We start from the raw sequence: 23,628 nt of genomic DNA, 5'->3' as shown, positions 1-23,628 counted from the left end.
CTTACTCATTTATTACAAGTAGACTCAACAGCCCATTCAAGTCACCTAATGTCATATAGAAGAGCTGAAGTTGGCAGAAATGATAAGTTCTCAGCTTCCTCACAATGACTGAACTTGTTTTTCTGGATTCCACCCTTGGGATCTCCTTGGGCCCAGCTATCTGGCCCAATCAGGCCATTTTGGAATAAACAGCTGTGTTTAGAACTCACTGTTGACACAACAGTCTGAGTTATGTGGTGATTTCTGTAAGGATAAATGGACTGTGGCATCGCAGATTTCACAGAAGCTACCCGACTTGAAGCAGGCTGCCATGACCAGCCAGTCTCAGGGGATCCAACAGCTCCTTCAGGCAGAAAAAAGGGCAAAGGACAAGCTAGAGGAAGCCAAGAAGAGTAAGTCTCCATTCTGTCTGACTTGTGAGGGATTTGTCAGAAAATGGATGAGGGTCATGCAGTGGGATGAGCACGGACCTCAGGAGCAGGCAGACTCTGGTTCACAGCCTGGTTCCACCTCACTCTCCATGAGACCATGGCCAGTTCATTAAACTACACAGTCCTAGGATCCCCATCACTGTAGTGGGGGCGACGTTCCCTAACTCAAGTTCCTTTGAGAGGTCATATGCTAAGTGGGATGATAATGGACATAGAAGCTATGGAGACAGAAGCTTAGGCCCTCTCTCTGCAACTTCCTTAAGGCCGCCACGCCTCAGTTTCTCAATATTGTGAAATGGTTAAGAGATAGACAACTTCCAGATTGAATCTACTTACTGGTGAGTGAACTTGAGCAAGTTATTGATCCTTTGTAAGCATCAGTTTCTGTTTCCGTAAAATTGTGATAATAGTCAATAGCTCATTCTCATCCCTCTCTTGATGGCTTTTTAATTTCCAATGTTTTATCTAGTTCTACTTGATTCTCATTTTCTAACTTTTTATTGAGTCATGATCTATATCTTTGCACATAGAATGTTCTCGATAAACTTCAGTGTCCTTCCTATCCTTTTTGATATTCACAACATCCATATGGATTTAGTGTTACTGTTACTCCTATTTGATGTATGTAGAAACTGAGAGTTTTTTATAATTTTACAAAGGTCATATTTTTAAAAACAGAAAATATTGTGTCAGGCAACATGCTTAATGCTTATTTACTCCTCACACCAACTCTTTTTGCAAAAGGGGAAAGTGATGCTTAGAGAAATTATGCAACTTGCCCAAGTTCATATAAAGGATAGAGACAGGGTTTGGGTGGAGTCTGATTCCCAAGCCAAGATCTCAACTACAATACAAAATTTGTGTAATTTTTATAATGAATAAACTAAGATGTTACAGATCTACAACTCTAATTCAGGTTCCCTGGACTATCCCATTTCATATCATATCATTAATCTGTAATAATTTGTGTCATTTACCTTCTTTCTAATTACATGTCCTGCCACTGCAATTAATTCGAAGTCGAGCAAGATGGGGGTCATGTCTTAAAAGTGTTGCATATGTAAATCTTCGGATGAATGCAGTGATAGGAATAGAGTAGGTGCTGGAAAAATTGATTAAATATACTGAGTGAGATGCGGGAACAACACATTGTAACAGAAGAGGAAAGTCGGGAGTGAAGTATGCTCAGCCCACTGGGGTTTTTGACCACAGGTCAAATAATTTTCTTTTCTTAAGACAAATTGATTTCCTGAACACTCAGAAATGTGGGCATCAACGACAAAAAAGGGAAAGACTCCACATGGAGGTGCTGGAAGAGGAAAGGAGGTAGGAAGATAATGAAGACAAACTTGAACTACTTCTCAATTTCTTTTTCCACAAGAAACCATGCAAATGATTGCAAAACGTATGAATGCAGAGTAATTCTAAAAAACACAGCAGTCCAGAACTGCTGGTTAAAACAGTATAGAAAACTCCCTTATCTTTATTCAAATTTCTTGAACTACATTTAAAACTTCCAGAAAAGACCAACTTATTTTAAGCTGTGATATTTATGTTACCTTTGCTTCCTCATTATAGAAGAAACAAAATGACAATACCGAGCAAAAAAAAATAATCAATATTATCATATGATTTGAATGATTTTTACCAATTCTCTCTCCTTTTTGAAAGACATTAGAGAAGAAAAGTATTGCAAATCATGGAGGTAGGTTGGAGGTGGGAACTCCTCAGAACAATCTAGCCTTAGATTTCATAATAAATAGGAAAGCCAAGTTTCTTTTCCTTTCCTCTAGCAAATACGCTGTCCTTGGACAACCTTTCCTCAGAAGTCAGTATTGGAAACTACATATTGTATCATTTGTGTACAAAATGTTCAATATATTTGCCAGTAACTTAAAGTACTTGTGTACTTTTTCTCTTGGTCTTTGTTCAGAAATATGCAAGCAAATACTCAACCAGTAATAGTAAACATTCAGTCTGTAAAAACATTTTGGAAAATATTTTTCCACATGTTATTTCAACAACTAACCTCTGCACTCAGTTTTACAGAGAATGTCAGTCTGTCCTCTTCGCCTCAGAAAGCTCAGCCTTCGAGGACAGTTTTCACTGGGTAGGAGGTGTTTTCTTACATAGCCATCAGCAGTCAGCAGTTTATAGTTACAACGTGAATGACAGTACCCATCGTACTCACTTCTTAAGCATTCTATAGCAAAATAAAATATCTCTGTATCTAGTTTTGTAACTCATCTCATATTTTGCTAGTTCTTATTCCATTCACTTATTTAATTCAATAAGTACTTATCGGGTGCCGACTATGTCCAAGCCACTTTGATATACACACGAGTGAGCAAACCTAGTCTCTTCCTTAAAGAATTCTTCAGTGAGAGAAATGCATAAGTGAGTATGAAAAAAAGAGAAAGGAATAATGACCTGAGAAGTACAGATAGGCATCATTTTTATAAACCCATATACCTCACTTTATTTTTTTCCATAAAGAGATTCACTTGAAAATCTGACATATGAAGGCAGAATAGAGATTCAGAATGAGAACCAAAAAAATCACACTAGCGAACACCATTGTCGAAGGTCTATGAGCACTTTCTCTTTCCTAAATCCATTTCTTTGAAAGCCTCTCAGAAGCTTGCCCACAGTCTCTGCTAGAGCAGGACTCCCGAGTATGTATTCAAAAAAGAAAGAAAGGGAGGGAGAGGGAGAAGGACAGAGAGAGAAACAGAAATTCACATGTTAATTGTTTTAGAAAAACACAAGATTAATAAGGTGGCAGTATTTATATAGTATGCTGCAAAAATGTTAATATATCCCATTGAGGAGGACAGCCTCAGAGCCCAGTGAAGTTGTTACATAGTACGGTAGGTGGTATAAAGGTTCTGCCTTAAGGGCTACAGATAAGGGTTTGTGGACTTAATGTGTCAGGAACCCTCCTGAAGGCTGTTAGGTCTCTGGAAATGGAATATACAGGTCCCTACTCTCAAGACACTCTCCATCTCCTGGGAGAGAGTGTTCTGGGGGAGTGGGGTGGATTGTGAACAGGCTTGAAAAGTTGGGATGTGAGGTGGCAGAGTAGAAAAAGCATTGGCTCTTTCTTAAATGTCTTTGTATAAGTTATTTAGCATCTCTGAGCTTCAACCTTCCTTTTTTTAAAATAAAAACATAAGTTATGTATATATATGGCCAAGATGTTTTAATGAACGGAAAACGATGTGTAAGATAGTGAGTACGAACTAAATAGTTATTTTTCTTTTTAGCTTACATAACATGTATACTCGCATATTACTATAAGTAATAACAATAGAAGGGTGAAATAGAGCAACTTATTTTCATTCTTGTTCACAATTGCTGCAAGTTCTGGGTCAACTTCTCCCATGATGGGTGAGACCTGGACTACTCCTAGTGAGATGCCTAGAAAAGCTCAGATATTCCCCTCTATTCACTGATTACGGATTAAATTATATTTATTAGTTAAGACACTCACACATTTTTTGTGTGCAACACATCCTTACTGTTTGGTTGAAATTAGGTGGAATCACACTAGGTTGGCACTATTTTAAATTATCTAACTTGAAGTTAACACATTTTGCCTGAAAAATTCTTCACTAATCAAAACATAAAAGTGTGTGTGTTCATCCAAGACAAGTGACAATTTTACAGCAGAACATCAGACCTGGCCCGCAACTCCAGGTTTGCGGAATTGAATTGCATCTTCGGTCAGAATTAGATTAGAAATTCAAGATACCAGCATCAACAGGAGGAACAGACTTGTGTTTCTCTGAAACACCTGATATTTTTTACATTTAGTTATGACTTTCTATGAGAGCAGGATTCATTTCATTTATACCCATTGCAAGCCTAGAAAACCCTACAGCTCTGCATTGACACTGTTCTTTTGAAATGCTCAAATACACGCAAGAAAACATCACGTAAAGAACCCACAACTCCGAATTATTTCCAAAGGTACACCACAGCCTCTCCCACAAATCAACACTCAATCTGTCCACTTTGGCAGCTGCAGAAAATAGCATTTGCGTTTAATTCAGAATGAGGAATTGCATTACAGGGTAGAGATCAAAGACGTGGTCAATAATATAAATGTTCAAATCTGGATATGGGAAAAACCGAACAAGCAGGTATGTTAAACACGTTCTAAAAGCTATAGACATCTTCATAAAAATGGAGGACACACTCCTAGGGTTTTCCATCAGGATAGTGTGGTCAGTGCTTACTTCCTGGAGCTGCTCTGCTTAGGTTCAAACCAGCTTTGCCTCCTACCAGCCGGGTGACGTTGGGCAGGTTAACTTAACCTCACTGTGCCTCAGTTTCCTTAGCCTCATAATGGAGATAACGGTATCTACCTAGTGGTGTTGTTGTCACCACTAATGAGTTAAAACTTATAAAAGACTTTAAAAAAACACTTGGTACATAACAGTTGCTCCACAAATGTTGGCTATGAATATTCTCCCACTACTCAATAAAAAGGATTCTGTCAAAGAATACAACAAAATGATGGAATCCCCTTGACTTCTTAAGCTTGGTCTTCCTTGAAGTCCTCTGAATTATACTTTGGTGCAAAATAAATACTTAAGAAAATACTTCTACTTAGATAATGCATCAGCTAATAAAGTAATGCGGTTGATTTTTGTCGGTCTATAGGATGCCAACCACCAATATTTTTTTTAAATAGCTAATTGCCTATTTGTTTCCTAACACGCAGATCTTCCAAATTATTTACCCAAGCACCTTGATTTAATAAATTCTTCACGATGCAAGGGAATGTTCTGATTCATGAAGACATGACTTTTAATAAACTAATAAAATCAGAGTTGTTCTATTAGAATTTCACAGCCCTGTCTTGTGTGTTTTGTAGGCTTGTAAATTCTTCCTCTTTCTTTATAGTCCACAGACTAATGGGGTATTTGTAGGTTTATTGGACTTTTATTTCTTTGAGTGGGTCCTATTAAAATAACAACCACAGAACATTTTCATCTATTAATAGCATTTGCTTATATTCAGTCCGGGATCTACACAAAACTACCTATGATTTTTTTAACAAGGAACATAGAAGGAAAAGGCAACACCAAAGAAACAGGGTAGGAAGGGGGTCAGAAGAGAAACTGTGTCACAGTCACAGGCTCCAGGAGAGGCTGCTGCTTTGTTCTCTTGGTAACATTACTTTTTCCAATGTTTGTAATAGGTGAGCAAAATAATAGCATTCTTTGAACCAGGTTGGTTTTATAATATCAACAACCCCCAAAAGCCAAGAAAGGTGGTTTTTTTTTTCTTCTGCATGGTAGAACAGAATAAAAATGGTTATCATTAACAGAGAAAAATCTCCAAAAATTCCCAATATGCCCTTTGTTTTCATACCAAATCAAGGTGGCCTCTGTTTTGTTGATGCATATTTTTGTCAGGTGGTGCATTCGTTTGGATACCTACTCTTTGACATCGTGTCTCTCTCTTTCTCACCGAGCCTCTGTATTAGATTCCCAGGGCTGCCATAACAAATTACCACAGACAGGGTGGCTTAGAACAACATGAATGTATTATCTCACAGTCCTGGAGGCCAGAAGTCCAAACACAAGGTGCCTGCAGGGTGGGCTCCTTCCAGAGGCTCTGCGAGAGAATCCATCCCCTGCCTCTCTCCTGGCTTCTGGTGATTACCAGCAATCCTTGGCATTCCTCGGCTTGGAGCTGCATCGTTCTAGTCTCTGCCTCTTGTAATCACATGGCCTTCTTCCCTGTGTGTCTGCTCTGTGTCTCTATGTCTCTGTGTCCAAATCTCCCTCTCCTTATAAGGACACTGGTCATTGGATATAGGGCTCATATTAATCCAGTATGACCTCACCTTAACTTGATGACATCTGCAAAGACCTTATTTCCAAATAAGGTCACATTCACAGGTCCCTGGGGTTAGGATTTAAACACATCATTTTGAAGGGCATAATTCAACCCACAGCATCCTAGGACTGTCAAATCCACTTGACCGTCTTGAGCCCTTATTTTCCTTATCCCTCTTTGTCAGTGAAAACCTCTCGAAGAAGTTGTTTGTATTCCCCATGTCTACATTTTTCTATTCCACTTTCTCCAGACCCCACTTGAATCAGACTTTTGTCCCTACAACTCCACCAAAGCTCCTCTTGCGAAGACCACCGATGTTGCTAAACCCAATATTACTTCAATATCTCAGTCACAGTTGGATCCCTCTTTATCTTTGAAAGTCTTCCCTCATTTGACACCACTGTCATGGGTGGCTTGCTGTCATCTTCCCAGTCTCTAAAGCTGGGTCCCCAATTTGGACCTCTTCTCTTCCATATCTGCAGCCACCTCCTCGGTGATCACATCTAATCCCATGGCTTCCAATACCGGCTCCTGCTGATGATCCCAAACTTGATATTCCCAGCTCTAATCGCTTCCCTGATGTCCAAATTTATCAGCCTTCTCACCATTGCAACCAGCTGTTTAACAGGCATCTCAATTAAACTGCATTCTTGACTCCACCTCCAAAATAAAATGTTGGAGTCATCATGACTCATCACTGTCTCTCATATTTATCCACCAACTCTGATTTCCAAATATAGATAACATCTTGCCAATTCCTCTGCTACTTTACTATTTCCAGCAATCACTAATATTTGTCTGAACTATTGCAATAGATTTCAAACTGATCTTCCTGCTTCTGCCTTGCTCCTACAATCTCTTTTCACCACACCAGCCAAAGAAATCCTTTTAAATCATCAGTAGTATTATGCTACGCCTTGGCTGAAAATCCTTCACGGATTTAGCATCCCAAGGACCAAAATCCTTTCCAAGCCCCATGAGCTCTATGTGACCTGGCCCCAGGACTGCCTCTCTGATAGCATCTAACTTTCACCTATTCTGTTCTTTGACCCAGTCACGATAGTGTTTTTACTGTTCTTGGAATGTATCAAATACCCTCTCACTCAGAGTCTTTGCATTTTCTGTTCCTTCTTCCCAGAATGTTTTTCCCTTTCAGATATTTGCATGGCTAGTTGCCTTATGCCTTCAGGTCTCTGCTCATCTATCTCTTCTTCCAAGACACTTGACTGATCTAAATGAGGACTCACCACCACATCCTTATCCCTTATGCTCCTTTCTTCTTCTTCATGGAACTCATCATCCCTGTCATATCATACACCTCTTGTCTGCTTTCTATTGCCATCTCCCTCGACTGTACTCAGAATGCAAGCCCCACGAGAGCTGACAGTTTGTCTCTTCACGATTTTCACAGTTGTATTGATAGACCAGGAACAGTGTGTGGCACATAGTTGACATCCAGGAATATTGGTTGATTAAATGTCTCTTATTTACCTTCCGAGTAATATTTGATACTGTTGGCCACATCCTCCTTGAGTGTTCTCTCCTCTCGTTTGGTTTCCCCTACTTCTCTGACCTCAGGCTCCTCCTAAGGCTCCTCTTCCTTCTCTCATCCCTCGAATGTTGGCATTCCCCAAGCTGGAGACCTTAGGCCTCTTTTCTCCTCCTCTGTACACTCCCCCTTGATTTCAGCCCAAACCCCATCACTATGACTGGCATGTACACAAACCCAGATGATTGACATGCCAATCTCTGTCTCCCTCTCAGACCTTTCTCCTGGATTCCAAATTTGTCTGTCCAGCTGCCCTCTGAATACCTCCACTTGCGTGTCCTCAAGGAAGCCTACAGAGGTTTTGTTGGTGACGGCCTGAGGTCTTCTCAAACTCACTCTTTACCCTGCCTTCCTTCCTAGCAAAAGGCCCCAGGAAATGGGCCTGTTTTCTAATAATGATTAGAAATTACTGAATATTCTTCATCAAGCACTTCATAAACATGTTTTTCTAATCCTTCTAAGGACTCTTTGCAGTAGATTATTAGGTCTGTTTTATAGATGAGAAAACTCAGGTTCAGAAACTCTAAATAACTTGCTCAAGGTTACAAAGCCTCTAATACCTTATTGTACTAGTGCCTAGTGTATAATTCTGATGCCTTTCTGAAATGATAAATGAAAACCCATCTTTCTCATCAGGAGAAGGTTCCAGAACCAATTTAGCAATCCAAGCAACAGAGTAGGGTTCTCTGTGTTCCCAGGGCTCATTTGCTTGTTGGAAGACTCAGTTCAGTTGGCCTTTCCCAGCCAAGAAGCCGGCAGGAGTCCATCTTTAAGCATTGCCCTCTGCCTTCCACACAGAGTTCAGTTTTAACCCGCTCAGAATTGATTTTTTAATCCTTTCTCCACAAATCAACTGCAAATCAATCCAGACATCTTTCTCTTCTTTTCCTCCCAGAAACATCCTACAGAATATATCTCAGTAATGACTTGCTGAATATAGAACATATCTGCATAACAAGCCACATGTCGAAAAATGAATGACTTTATTAAGATGGAACCATTTACAAAGAGGTCCCAAAAATATCTTAGAAAAGATCTTCTTGCCCTTTTTCTAATCTCCAAAATGGACTGTCCATCCCCATTTCTGTCCAGGCTTATAAGTCTATTTAGCTTAATGGTTCCCTCCATAGAGATCTTGCCTGACCTCCCCTGGCAGCCTTCTCTGAGTCCAGTTCTGTATATCTGGGTCTATTTGTTTATGTTTTTGACTTAATCTGTTAGCATAAGACATAACATGACTATTGGAGTGGAGGGCAAGCACAGATTCTCTAGAATTTTAGTAGCAGAAGTTTCCATAAATGTTGTGATTTTTGACTGCCATGGAACAAATAGAACCAAGATTTATGTTCCTCTGTTTTCAGAGTTGATTTTGTGTATTCTTCACAATTTCACGTATTTTGTAATTTTCCTCTTGGAAGCTGGAACAGCATGTACATATTTCCAAAATACACTGTATTTATGCCAACTGGAGGCAAGGACCATATCAAATGTATTTCTTTATCCTCTGTGTCTAAGCCTATGCATAATTTATGTATAGTAGGTGTTCAATAAATATTGAATGAATAATGGATGGTAAATTAAAACCATCCTTTCCGGCATCACTCTGCAGCAGCTGCTTTCCCAGGATTTAAAATCATGATGCATAAGATAACAACATTCTCTAAACCAAAACCCAGAACATTTGTCCTGATAAGCTTGTGTGACCTTGAAGGAACTTAAGGAGCAAATATTTGATGGTCGCATTTGGACGATGCTATGTGGTCACCCTTATGTTCGATACAGAAAGTATTGAAAAACAGGGATATGAACATCTTTTGGTTCCCAGTAGCATTTAAAAAATGCTCAAGAAGAAAGAAGTACAATTTTAAAATTTGGAAATCGTATACAGACAGAGGAGCAGGCTGGAGGTTAATAGGTGTGGATTCGGTACACTCATTTTGCCTCACCTCTAGCAAAACAGCGGCCTTCAGGCTCCAGTTTCTTCCACTGGATTAAATCAGGTGTAGCATATGCGGGCTCTCACACGGCGGCAGCTGCTGAGTCGATCCAGAAAATTGCTGTGCCAGCAGCGTTTTCCCTGTGGCTCTCCTATTTAATTGAATGAGAACCAGCAGGTGACTGGTGCCATGACGGGGAATCACAGACACACTCTGAGCCTGTCACTGTGTGATGGAGTTAATATACAGCCTCTTAAGTGGAGCGCTGGATTTTGCTCAGGGGTAGGGCGCGCAGAGCTTTGCCTGTTATTGTTATTTTTTTATGTGCTACAGTCATGACTTTGAAACCAATATTTTTACATATTGTGTAACTAAGGTGGAGAGTAATGATGTTTTATGTGATTTTTTTATAAAATAGTTATGTATCCTACAGCCCATTATTACTAAGAAAATGTTAAGATATCTTAAACATATTTTTGTCCTAATAGGAATGAGAAGCAGTAATATGAAAGAGGGCTGGGGATCAAAGAATAGTTTTCCCCCTACCAACATATCACCAATTTGTTCCGTGAATAGTACGTGTTCCGTGGCTACCAAATGGTTAGAACTGTAGAGAATGAAGGAATCTGTATATACAAAATGGTTATGAGTGTTAATTAAGTAGGAAGAAGGTAGGCGTTGCTGTTAATGTTCCGTGGAGCCTCAAGCATCAGAAGAGTGCTAACTTTTACCAGACCTTGGATTTTAAAGGGAGTAAAGACAGAACTAAATATCTGCTCTGAATGAGGTCTACGCACTCCCCCTATCTAAGGGTAAAAAGTATTAAAAGAGACACATTTCAATTTATAACTCAGTGAATCTATCTTTATTCCATTTATACACGGGACTAGCAAAGCGACTCATATCTAGCAGAGAGAGAAATTGAGAAACCAGCTATACTCAAATGCTACAAAGCTACCTAAAAACAAAGGCATATAAAAACCTATACGTAGGGGCTGGCCCCGTGGCCGAGCGGTTAAGTTCGCGTGCTCCACTGCAGGCGGCCCAGTGTTTCGTTGGTTCGAATCCTGGGCGCCGACATGACACTGCTCGTCAAACCACGCTGAGGCAGCGTCCCACATGCCACAACTAGAAGGACCCACAACAAAGAATATACAACTACGTAGCGGGGGGCTTTGGGGAGAAAAAGGAAAAAATAAAATCTTTAAAAAAAAAAAAAGGGGGCCGGCCCGGTGGCGCAGCGGTTAAGTTCGCACGTTCCGCTTCTCGGCGGCCCGGGGTTCGCTGGTTCGGATCCCGGGTGCGGACATGGCACTGCTTGGCAGCCATGCTGTGGTAGGCGTCCCACGTATAAACTAGAGGAAGATGGGCACGGATGTTAGCTCAGAGCCAGGCTTCCTCAGCAAAAAGAGGAGGACTGGCAGTAGTTAGCTGAGGGCTAATCTTCCTCCAAAAAAAAAAAAACCTATACGTAGATAGCAGGTAGATAAAAGTTTATGTCAAATATGCTGCTTAATGAGGACACATTCAGTTCAGAATCTACACGATGTAACAAACTCGACAAAAATTATAAACAAAAGCTTAAGAGACATTTTCAGAGAAGAGAAACTATATTAAGTGGGCAAAAGAATGAAGGCATTTAACTGAAATAGAAAGACAATAGACTCAGAGAAAAAAGCATTTTAACACAGTTCAGAGTTTCTTTAAAGTTTTAATGATCGCAAAGCGTTAGTACCTAACCCCCTGAAGGTCGGGGGTGGTGGGGACAGAACAGCAATTAATATTAGTCTATAACCCCCAAACTTACTCTGCTTGTCCAAAAAGTCCTGTTCTTAGCTAATGACCCCCACAGCATTGTATTTGTCTGCAACTTTCATCTACATTACTGTCTGCTGGCTTAAGGTTTACACCTTTGCTCTTAATAAAAGAAAAGAGAGCGACTTAACTAGAGCTCCCAGCCATTAAAAACAATTGGTTTTACAACCACTTTCATGTCCCCCTCAGAGAAAGCTACTGCAAAAAAAATATTGACTTTGATGTGCTGTGGGGCTTAATCAGACATTCTAGAGTCAACAAATGGTAAGAAAAAAAAATCCCAATAAAATCCTGTAAAAAATTGTAAGTCGGTTTGATAGAGTCTGAGTTGCATATTTGTTAGTGCTTTTGGAGATCTGCCAGTGTTAAATAGGATCCAGTTGGTGAGGACTGAAGGATTCCTGGCAGCAAATCAGGACAGAAAATCGGACCAAATAATGTCTTTTGGAGTAAGTGACAGCTAAAATCTGTTCTCTGGCTGTTACTGCTGTGAGTAAATGGGCAGATAGTTTACTTAAACATGGAAGTGTGAAAGAAAGTCATCATTTTCATGTTTTAAAGAACCCAATCGAAAAAATAAGCAATTTTAAATATCTATTTTTTTTTAATGAAGCTTGCCATTTTAGAAAAAAAATTGTCAAAAAATAACGTGGATCTTGGGCCTGCCTGGTGGCATAGTGGCTGAGTTAGCACACTCTGCTTCAGTGGCCCGGGGTTCACCAGTTCGGATCCCAAGTGCAGACCTAGCACTGCTTATCAAGCCAAGCCGTCCTACATATAAAGTAGAGGAAGATGGGCACAGATGTTAGCTCAGGGCCAGTCTTCCTCAGTAAAAAAAGGAAGATTGGCAGCAGATGTTCGTTCAGGGCCAATCTTCCTCAAAAAAAAATAAAATAAAATAATGTGTATCTCATCCATATTTTAAAAAATCAAGTGTGAAATTCCACATATATTAAAAAGAAATATCCTTCCTTCTATGCCTCTGTTAATTTTCAGGAAAAGGGAAGAGATTGAAGCAAGCTAAGGAAGAAGCGATGGCAGAAATCGACCAGTACAGAATGCAGAGAGATAAGGAATTTCGACTAAAACAATCTAAGGTAAGTAAGAAGGCCAGCACTGCTTTCTCTGCTGCATAGTCTATAGGATATGAATATTCATAAGGTTTAATGCAGAATATGGGGAGGGAGTGAGGGAATGCACTGGATCGAGCACATCTAGTTCAACCAAGGCTGAACATCAAACTAAATCTTAAGCTTATCAGAACTGCAGATCTTCCTCAACTTCTGATAGGGTTACATCCAATAAACCCGTCGTAATTCAAAAATATCGTAAGTCAAAAATGCAATAAATACACGTAACCTACCGAACATCACAGCTTAGCCCAGCCTACCTTTAGTGTGCTCAGAACACTTACCAGAAAACTGAGCCTACAGCTGGGCAACATCATCTAGCACAAAGCCCATTTTATAATATCTCACGTAATTGATTGAACACTGTACCAAAAGTGAAGGACAGGATGGCTGGATGGGGACAGAATGGTTGTAAGCAGATGGGTTGTTTACCCTCATGGTGGTGGGGCTGACTGGGAGCTGTGGTTGTCGCTGCCCGGCATCTTGAGAGGGGATCCTACAGCATGTCGCCAGCCCGGGAAAAGATCAGAATTGAGAATTGCAAGCATGGTCTCTACTGAATAGTATCCCATAAGTCAAACCATTGTAACTTGGGGACCATTAGTACTGACTGTACATTTTCACTGTCAAGCTTTTTTGAACTGTCATATAAACTGTCAATCGACAGCTATTATCTAATGCACAGTGTATCTTAAAAATCATATTCTCAAATACACAAGTCGAAGGGATTGTTCAAAGTATTATTCCTACTACAGATTGACTAACACGCTTCAGCAGGGAAAAAACTTCAAAAAACATATTATCTGTTAATGTTTACTAGTAGAATCAATAAAAAGTCTTGTTCATGCTACCGAATGAGCATGTTAGGCCAAGTTTCCTGTGATGAATTCAAGATTTACACATGACCAAAGTGGATTGCGTTGCTTATTGCTGAAAAGTCATCTGGTATTTCCTTACAATTTCCTTTGCAACTGGCTGGCTTCATCCAACAAATCTTTCATGAAAATATAAAGAAACGCTTTTTCCTACACTAGCATTTTTTAAATATCTGCTGTTTATAGTGAAAAATAAGTGGATGAAATTTTCAGAGCCAACATCCTCCTTTCTGTGTTGCAACATGGACTAAAAGAAATTATTAAATTCCAGGTGCCGTAACTGAAGTTTATGTGATATTTTCTTTTTGCCTCAGTAAAAATATAAATACAGCTCTGTGCAGAAGCCTGACATTGCAAGACGAACTACAAGCAGTTTGGGAATCTCTCCGTTTACAGCTTCGATTTTAGTGGGGGTAGGCACAGAGCTTACGTGGGATCTGATAAATTGGATCCCATGGTAGGAAAAACTTTTCCAGTGGGCTGTTTCTTAAAATAAAAAGTCTTTCCTAGAATAAAGTGGACCACTCAGAAAATATAAATCTTCCTACCAATATTTGGAACAAGGAATTATGAAACCGTAAGTCCATACATGCATATACAGCCCTCCATGATCAGCCCCTGGCTATCTCTCTAACCTATTAGCCTTGAAAATTTCATGCACTTATTGTTTACTGCAAACTGCAGATATTTTTTAAATGCTAGTATAGGAAAAAGCATTTCTTTATATTTTCATGAAAATATTGTTGAATGAAGCCAGCCAGTTGCAAAGGAAATCATAAGGAAATACCAGATGACTTTTAAGCAATATACAACATCTACTTTGCTTGCTGGTAATATTTTCTACTAGCTTTGTCTCCCAACTTGTTCTATTCTAGCCATATCTGTCTTCCTGTTCTTCCTCAAATGGACTGAACGTGCCACTGCCACAGGGTCTTTGCATATGCTATATCTGCTCCCTGGAATCCTCTTCTTTTGGACATATTCATCTTTCTTTGATCTCTCTTCAGTTGCTAACTTCTCTTCCTGATCACCTTATCTAAAATTGTGTCTCTCATAAAATAAGGATGTAATTCCCCATTGCAGTCATAGCATTTATCACTACTGCATGTATTATATATTTACAATATTGGTTATTGTAAATATATAATATCTTATCTTTCCTTCTGAACTGTAAGCACCAAAAATAGTGGGTTATTTGTTTTGTTGTCTGTTGTTTTCCTAAACATTGTAATAGCGTCTGCTCTGTAGTAAGTACACAATAAACATTCATTAAAAGAATGAATAACTAAGCATTTATTCTGTGACTTTATTTTTCCTATTGAGTCCTGTCATAACCATGGCATATTTGGACCTGAGAAAATGATCAGCCTTAATATCAATCAGCTTTTATTATCTTGTGTAGGATATTTGTGATATGTATATTGCTATTTTTAAACTAATTAAAAAATGGACCATAATTTTAGAAAAAGATTGGGTTAAATTTCTTGAAATATTTTTTTTCTCCAGAAGAATCTCATAAGATGTAAATCTGGTTCAGGACATTTGTTCTCCACTTTGGAGAATAATTAAAACCCCTCATCACTCTCACAATTAGAGCTCTAAGCCAATTTTCCAGCTAGTTGATCAAAAGCTCACATAGAAAGGTCAACAAATTTGGAACTCTGTTACTTCAAGCATATTGTAACACCATTAGCACAGATCTTCTTTCCTTGGCATGACCTCCATATGTCAGACATATTGCTGTTCCAGTTAAGTCTCATCATCATTAACCCAGGGCAAGTGAGAGGTCTGGGAGGAGACCCAAGAAGCCAGCATTCTGCCTGCTGTGGGTGTTGCCCCTTCACCTTACTTTTTGCGTTGCTTTTGGCGCTTGTTAATGTTTGAGTTTTTTCAAGTCCCATGACTTATCAATAGAAGCAGGTAAGCCAAAGTGGGTTATATCAATACTATTTTATCAAAGATTTACTTACCTTTGCTTATCATCTCTATCCAACCTACCTTCTTCTACTGAAGAAGACATGACATTGCTAAAAAGCAATCTGGACTACAGTGGAAACACTAACTCTATCGTTAATGCAACTAAGAGTTCGATGGACCGTGAATCTAAATAGAAGACCTGCAAATGGTTGCCTTGGATTTATGGAAGATTTGTCTATCTTTAATCTCTCTTCCTGAATTCATATCATGAAAGCATTTTGTTTCCTCGAAGCAACCACCAGTTGAGAATGCAAAACTGTGCATGGGACCCAAACCTTTGCCTTCCCTTAAACTAGAATATTTGAATAACTTACAAAGAAACTTATTGAACTTTGAAAAATTTCACCAGCACCATCGGTTGTTATGCTGTAAAGCTAGACACATCAGTCTGAACGTTGAAGTTTTGAAATTAACATGGAGAAGTCCTTAAATGGCACCCTTTGACCAAATGTACCATTACATGTCATATGACCATCATCTTCTAATTTAGATAATGTCCCAAACATTCAGGCAGCAGACTTCCACCAACAAGAGCAACAGAGCACAGTAATAAGTTCTCAGTGATACCTGGAGATCTGCTCAACAAATGTGTGTTGACCACCTCCTGTGCACCAGGCTTGTGGAGCTTACATTCACTCATTTAAGCTCCTACATAGCTGAAATCAACACTATCTGCAGATACAAACATATGGAATCTTCCCAAGGAAGACCATTTAAAATTGTGTATGGTTAGTCATTGGTATAGTACTATCTAGAAACTCAAATTACTGCACATTAAATAAACTCAGAAATAATATTATATTTAATTATGCAGGATATGAGACATAGGATTATGGGCTATTTTACAAGGGCATTCCAATGTTTCTGAAAGGGTAAGACAGATTATAAAAATTAAAAATCACAAGCAACGCAATGAAAAATCATCATAATAATCACTAACATTTACTCATAACTCCTCAGTGCTAAGCTTCTGTGCTAAACACCATCTTTATAATAAATATCTTCAGAAAATTATCATATTGTCTTAGAAAAGCACATTAAGAATACAACTCTTGGGGGCCCGCCAGGTAGCATAGTGGTTAAGTTTGCGCATTCCGCTTTGGCAGGCCAGGATTCACAGCTTCAGATCCTGGGTGAGGACCTAGCACTGCTTGTCAAGTCATGTTGTGGTGACATCCCACATAAAATAGAGGAAGATTGGTACAGATGTTAGCCCAGCAACAATGTTCCTCAAGCAAAAAGAGGAAGATTGGCAACAGATGTTAGCTCAGGGCCAATCTTCCTCACCAAAAAAAAAAAAAAAAAAGAAAATGAATACAACTGATAAGTAGCTGGCATCTATTGCCCTAGACTTGCACTGTCCAAAATGGTGGCCTCTTCACCTGTCGCTACTGAGCACTTGAAATGTAACTCGTCTAAATTAAGGTGTTCTGCAAAGTGTAAAATACCAGAATACAAAGACTTAGTATGAAAGACAATAATGCAACAAATTTGATATTGATTGTACACTAAAATAATAATATTATGGATATCTTGGGTTAAACAGAATATATAGTTAAAGTTAATTTTACCTATTTCCTTTTACTTTTTTAATGTGATTCTAGAACAATTAAAATTACTTATATACGGGGGGCCTGCCCGGTGGTGCAGTGGTTAACTTTGCATGTTCCCCTTAGGTGGCCCGGGGTTCCCCAGTTCAGATCCCGGGTGCGGACATGGCACCACTTGTCTAAGCCATACTGTGGTAGGCGTCCCACATGTAAAGTAGAGGAAGATGGACATGGATGTTAGCTCAGGGCCAGTCTTCCTCAGCAAAAAGAGGAGGATTGGTGGCAGATGTTAGCTCAGGGCTAATCTTCCTCAAAAAGAATTAATTAATTAATTAATTAAATAATTAAATAAAATAGTTTATATGGCTTGCCTTGTGCCTTATATGACATTTCTATCAAACAGCACTGCTGTGCACACTCTGCGTTCATGAATCTGGTTGAGTTTTTACAACAGCCTCATCATAAAGAATAAAACATTTAAGACATAAAGAACCTAAGCTTGAGATGGACTTTTCCAAAGTCCCACAAGATAATTGCAGTAATCTAGCTTAATAATAACTACTTTTAACATGACTCCAAAGAAAAATGGCTAATTGTTTCATAACAGTTTGTCTTTTAAATTCTTCACCACTTAAGACATTGGATTTAGGAAAAATAATTTTTTTGAGTTTGATAGAATTTCTCAGTTAAGATATTGGATATAAAGGAAAAGTTTGATTTTGGTAGAATTATTTTGGTAAGCAGATCCCTTCTATTTTAACAAGGGAAATTTAGTGCATATGTCTTGCTTCTCACTTATCAAAATGTTATTTTATATAGGTTATTTGATGTCTTAGAAGCTATATCTCCTCCAAATGATTTTCTTTGAACTGGGAAGCCCCTATTAGCAGAAGCCCCTATATAACAGAAAAGGACTTGACGTTATAGACTCAATTGCATTTGATTTCAAGTTTAGGACCCAGAAAGACTATGCGGAGTCTAGAAGTTAGAACAGTCCATCAGCCCTGCAGTAGGAATCCCTCATTAGTGGAGTCTCTTGGATTAAATTAAATGCATGCTTTCCCTAAACACTCACAGAACAGAAAAACAAACCAACAAAAACCAGCTATGTCACCTGAACCTGCCATGTTTGAGAAAGGCTGAGTTTACCAAGGAGGTAAATTGGGAGCTGTCTGTTTGCTTTAGCAAAGGATAACTTTACAAAGGGTTTCACCTCAGAATCCCCTTAAATTGGTCACTCCCCTGGTGAAATTATGTATTAGTCAAATCATTACGGGATAGAGAAGCAAAGAAGATAGAGAAGATGATGGAAATCCTGGGCACCCCTGCCAATGAAAAAGCAATCAGAAAGATACATGAAACCGTGTCTGAAATTATAATGTAACTAAGTGGATGCATATATCTCAATTTGAAAGAAATTCAAATTATAGTAAAATTTTCAAGATTATATCTATTAGCCAAAAAGATACACCTGTGCACGTAAGAGTATCTTACTGGGCATATGGTGGCTTTATCTTCCTGAAAAACAAGACTTAATCAGTTCAGATGACGTACTTTAAAAATTGTCAAACCAGTTATTTGTCCTTTAAAAACCATTAAAAATGGGTTTCACGATGTTTTTCAACTTTATTTTCTACTTTTAATTCAGAAAGTAAGCAATAGGCAAGATGCAGGAACTGAATAGAAATTATTATAAATATATGAAAAATGTGATGAAAAACATCTGTGTATGGTATGAGGATCGTGAACTTGTGTTCCATTTGCACGGTGTGGGGGTCAGCTGAGAAGAGAAGCACTGCCAAGGCCAGCTTCCTTTGTTTAGGAAAGTCTATCCACCCCACTCATGGTGTTGGTAATTTTACCCATTCTCTGAGAACATTCTGGCAAAATAATACATAATGTGTACACCATAGAACCGTCATTGATAAATAGGCCCAAACAAATTTAACTTATAAAACCATTAAATTTTAATATGATGTACAGTGCGGTGAATTCTGTCTGTTTTATCTTGGTAGATAATGGGATCTCAGAGTAGTCTCTCAGAAGAAATAGAAGAACAAACACAAGGGCAGATAAAAGAACTGAATGGAAGTTACAGCAAGTACATGGAGAACGTGATGAACCAGCTCTTGAGTGTTGTCTGTGACGTGAAACCAGAAATCCACATGAACTACAGAATCACCAACTAAATGTGCACCCTATTGTCCAATAAATGGTGCGTGCGTGCCACCTGGTTGCTGATGGCTTCACGTTTATATCAAGAAATTTGACGTGTAAATCTGAAATTTATGAGACATCTGCAGATTTTAATGTGACGTAAGTCATACATGAGTACTGAATTTAAAAGCAAACAAACAAAAAGTTGTTACAGCTTTCCTGGTAACAGGTATGATCTTATCTTTTAACTTGGAGTAATTACTTTTGGGCATATAACAGAAATACATGGACCTGGCCATTTTTCAGTGGGTATGAGGGTTTTTTTCAATTTCTTCTCCTTTTTATCAATTTAAAATGTGTTCTTAGTTGCAGCTGTTAAAAGATCATTATTAAAGAGGATAAAATCATGACTCTTATGCAGATATAAAATGTATACATGTCAAGGGTTTTATTTAGAAAATCAGTAAGATGTTACCATTAGTTCAAAGAAGAATACTAAGAACTTCATAGAAAGAGAGATGAGATAGATAGATAAATAGATGATACATAGATAGATGGATGGATGGATATATAGATAGAAAGATAAATAGATACATAGATGGATGACACATAGATAGATGAATGGAAGGATGGATAGATAGATACATGGATGGATAGATAGATGGATAGATGATACATGGATGGATGGATGGATGGATAGATAAGTAGATAAATAGATGATAGATAGATAGATGGATGGATGGATGGATAGATGATACATAGACAGATGGATGGAGATAGATGATACATAGATAAATGAATGGATGGATATATAAATAGATGACAGATGGATGAATGGATGGCTAGAGAGCTAGATAGAAAAAGAGAAATGGGTTACATAACCATCATCTCTGCCTAAACTCAATGAACCAGATATTCTTCTCTTTCAAGTACGGTTTTTTAAAAGAAAAACGTAAATGATAATTAATTGAGCTGCTAGCATAGATGTTTAGGCTTAAAAAGAAGAAAACACTCGCAGGAGATATAGTAGGTTAGTATGTGTTATGAACTGAATGTTTGTGTCTCCATCTAAATTCGCATGTTGAAATCTAATCCCCAAGGTCACAGTGTTTGGGGGTGGGGCCTTCGGGAGGTAATTAAGTCACCAGTGTGGAGCCCTTGTGAATGGGATTAGTGCCTTCATAAAAAGAGGCCAGAGAGCTAGCCAGCCCTCTTTCTGTCACATGAGGATGCAAGACGTTGGCTGTCTACAACCTGGAAGAGAGTCTTCACCAGAACCTGACCACGATGGTACCCTCATCTCAGACTTCCAGCCTCCAGGACTGTGAAAAATAAACGTCTGTCATTTATAAGCCACCCAGTCTATGGTACTTTGTTACAGCAGCCCCCCAAACTGACTAAGACACTATGTCATTAGCCCAGTTGCCTAGACAGGAATAGCTAAATTTCTTGTCAAGTACCAGGTACTTTAAGTGCAATGTATAAATGATCTCAACCTTATTGTGGAGGGTATCATTAGCATTCCCATTGTACAAAATGGGAAACAGAGGTTAAGGAACTGGCCTGGAGTTTCCTGAGTAACAGCAGCAGTGCTGGGCTTCAATCTAGCAATATGACTTCCATGTGTCCACTCTTCATTACTTACCATGCTGCTTCCCTAAAAATTCTCTATGCTTCCATCATTAAGAATCCCAGGGATTCTGATTTTCCAATAATACATGCAGACAAATTTTAATTCCAGTCCAAACAAAATTTAATTAGTAAATTTTCATTGTTACCAAACTTCATATACTCAATTCCAAATATAAAGTGAAATGACTCTAATTGCTCACTGTTCTAGATTACTAGCATCATTCTTTCTCATTAGCAGACAAAGTTAAAATTCTACCACATGGTTTTAAATCTCAGAAATATTCCATTTTACATTCGCCTTAGGTCAAAGGAAGAAAATTTGAAGTCCGCTTGTTTTCCCATCATTTTGGGCAAGGAAAACCAAACAGGTTAGTTTATTGGTTTTATGTGGAAGATTTCTCCATTTACCAAAAAGAAAACTGATTCTCCAATTAACGATCAGAAGGATAGCAACCTTTCCTAGGAACACTGTCCCTCAATTTTGAGGGGGAAAAGGAGGGGAAAGTATCTAGTAAAGTTGCCTTTCTAAGATGAGGTTAGTCATAGAAGATCTCCACCTCAAAACAGATTTGGAGATTCAATTACTCTAACCCACAGAGTGAGACATGCAAAGCAGTAAGTAAAACCCCAAATTTGAAAAGTTTTCTTGTGAAAAGATATACTTCTGAAAAACTTACCCTTGTGATTTGCCTTAAACACCTTATCTCATGAAAACCATCAAGATGTCGATTTTTTTAATGTAAAAAGCTCAAATATATTGTCTGGAACACCCAAGTTAATAAATTCCTGAGGCTGCACAGGAGATAGCATTAGTTTTTAGGCCTTCAACATTATAGAAACATACTAAAATCAGTGCAGGACTTTTCTCAGCAGTAAAGAGCTGCCACACCTAGAAGGTGAGGATGAAGATTGAGTGTCAACAGCCTGTGCATCCGGTCCTGGCTATGCCCAAAGTTCTCTCCGTCCCGTTAGCAACTCCCTCAATCCCTCTAGGCCTCAGGTTCTTTTTCAGTGTTTCAGTAGACAAAATGCTGTTGAACTAAATGATCTGTGTAGGCCCTTCAATATTTAATTCTACATCCTAAATCAGACCAATTTCAAAAAGCAGTGTTCACTAGTTATAGTTTTCTCATCCACTTTTGCAGTATTTGTGAATTTTTCAATGACCCCCACAACTATTCTAAACACCACATTGGCAGGAGTCTGTGCTGATCTGTAGCATCCTAGATTCTCTGTAACTCACATATTTTTACATTCAAATATGGTTTCATATCTTTGCCTAACTGAATGAGTCATTTTCCAAGAACTCTCATGCTCTCACAGATGGCAGAGCTGCTACTTTACCTTATTTACATATGAAAAAGGTTTTACGTATTTCAGAGATAGCTCATTTATTTTTGATAGCTTCTCAGTCACAGAAAAGTTGACTTTTTTTGCACAAGTATTTATCTAAAATGCTTTTTCTGTTCACACAGGTCTTCACACAGAAATGAAATAACCTAAGGATGTTTTTAATTCTCCTCTATCCTTGTTTTGACCCTCTGCACAATCAGAAACTACAAAATGAGAAACGGCTCCATGAAGTTCTTACTCATTTCTATTGAACCTGAAAACAAAACCATGCAATTTACAGAAATGTAGAGGAATAAAAAGGTTTCAGATTTGTGTGTTCACACAAACACACAGAAAGTCAAAGATTGCCACCAATAAATCAGCACTATTACCTTCTACATAGACAGAGCTAGTGGAATAGAGTTGGTCAAAGTGTGCAAAGCTGCCAATTTTGAAATAACCCAGATGAGGCCATCCTAGAACCAGTCAACCCAGAATGCAAGAATCCAGCCTAGACCAGCAGAACCACATTACCTGCAGCTGACCATAAACACATGGATGAGGAAAGAAACCATATAACCCACACAGAAGACCCATAAACTCATGAGCAACAATAAATCATTATGTTAAGGCACAGAGTTTTAGTGTGATGTGTTGTGAAGCAATTGATAACTGATATACCCATTAGGTATTGTTTTTAAAAAGAGAGGGTGATCATCTGTTTTGAATGCTACTGTCAGTCCAAGCAGAGTAAGACAGAGATGTGACTTTTAGATTCGGATGTGTGGAGCAGGAATTTAAGGACAGGATGTGTGGTGAGTGAGAGAGACCAGCTACAGAGAACTATAAAACCATGAAAATAATCAGAGAAATGGAGCTGTAGCTTGAGGGAGATAGGTGTCAAATGTGGCTTTTGTTTGAAACAGGACATATTAGAGCATATTCATATGTCAAATAAAATTCCACTAGAGATGAAAATATTTCTAAGAAAAATAGAAGAAAACTATTGCAGAAGCAAAGTCCTTGAGAAGGCAAGAAACATGGGCTTCCAATCACAAGTAGAGGAGCAGCCTTACATAGAAGTAGGGACACTTGGACTAATAGGCAGATGGCAGTGGGGTTGACATACAAGGCGGTAGTAGATTTAGCGCTGAGAAGATAAGAAAGGTCCTGTCTGATTACTGCTGTTTTCGAAATAAATATGAGGGAAATGACCAGCTGGGAGTGAACAGAAATTTTAGAAGACTTATCAAGACAAGAGGAGTAAAGTGGTCCTTTTAGAAAGTAAGAAGATGACTATGCTAGGGAATTGTAGCAGGATTGCCAAGCTGTGTTGAGTATTCAAATGAGAGATATGGTCAACAGTCACACATCACTTAATGACGGGGAT

The 23,628-nt window shown here is 38.6% G+C and overlaps 1 protein-coding gene and 1 long non-coding RNA gene across 3 annotated transcripts in view; one reads left to right on the top strand and one right to left on the bottom strand.

The window, feature by feature from the left end:
- LOC124249158 (uncharacterized) overlaps positions 1-23,628 on the bottom strand; it is a 47,732-nt gene that overhangs the window by 20,709 nt on the left and 3,395 nt on the right. The window lies entirely within an intron of this gene.
- On the top strand, positions 267-22,506 carry ATP6V1G3 (ATPase H+ transporting V1 subunit G3). Of its 2 annotated transcripts, XR_006891284.1 has the most exons (5): positions 267-392; positions 12,582-12,682; positions 19,133-19,503; positions 21,210-21,274; positions 22,382-22,506. XR_006891284.1 is itself a non-coding variant. In XM_046680029.1 (4 exons), exons 1-3 carry the CDS (start codon positions 311-313, stop codon positions 19,304-19,306), a joined length of 357 nt encoding a protein of 118 aa, XP_046535985.1. In that variant the 5' UTR covers positions 267-310; the 3' UTR covers positions 19,307-19,332; positions 21,210-21,243. The 2 variants fall into 2 exon arrangements, 1 of the variants encoding a protein (XP_046535985.1); XM_046680029.1 differs by lacking the exon at positions 22,382-22,506 and having other exon boundaries at positions 19,133-19,332; positions 21,210-21,243.

This window comes from Equus quagga, chromosome 12, assembly GCF_021613505.1.
Source record: "Equus quagga isolate Etosha38 chromosome 12, UCLA_HA_Equagga_1.0, whole genome shotgun sequence".
Taxonomy (NCBI): domain Eukaryota; kingdom Metazoa; phylum Chordata; class Mammalia; order Perissodactyla; family Equidae; genus Equus; species Equus quagga.
The sequence above is the reverse complement of the archived record's forward strand: the minus strand, read 5'-3'. Positions and strand labels throughout refer to the sequence as shown.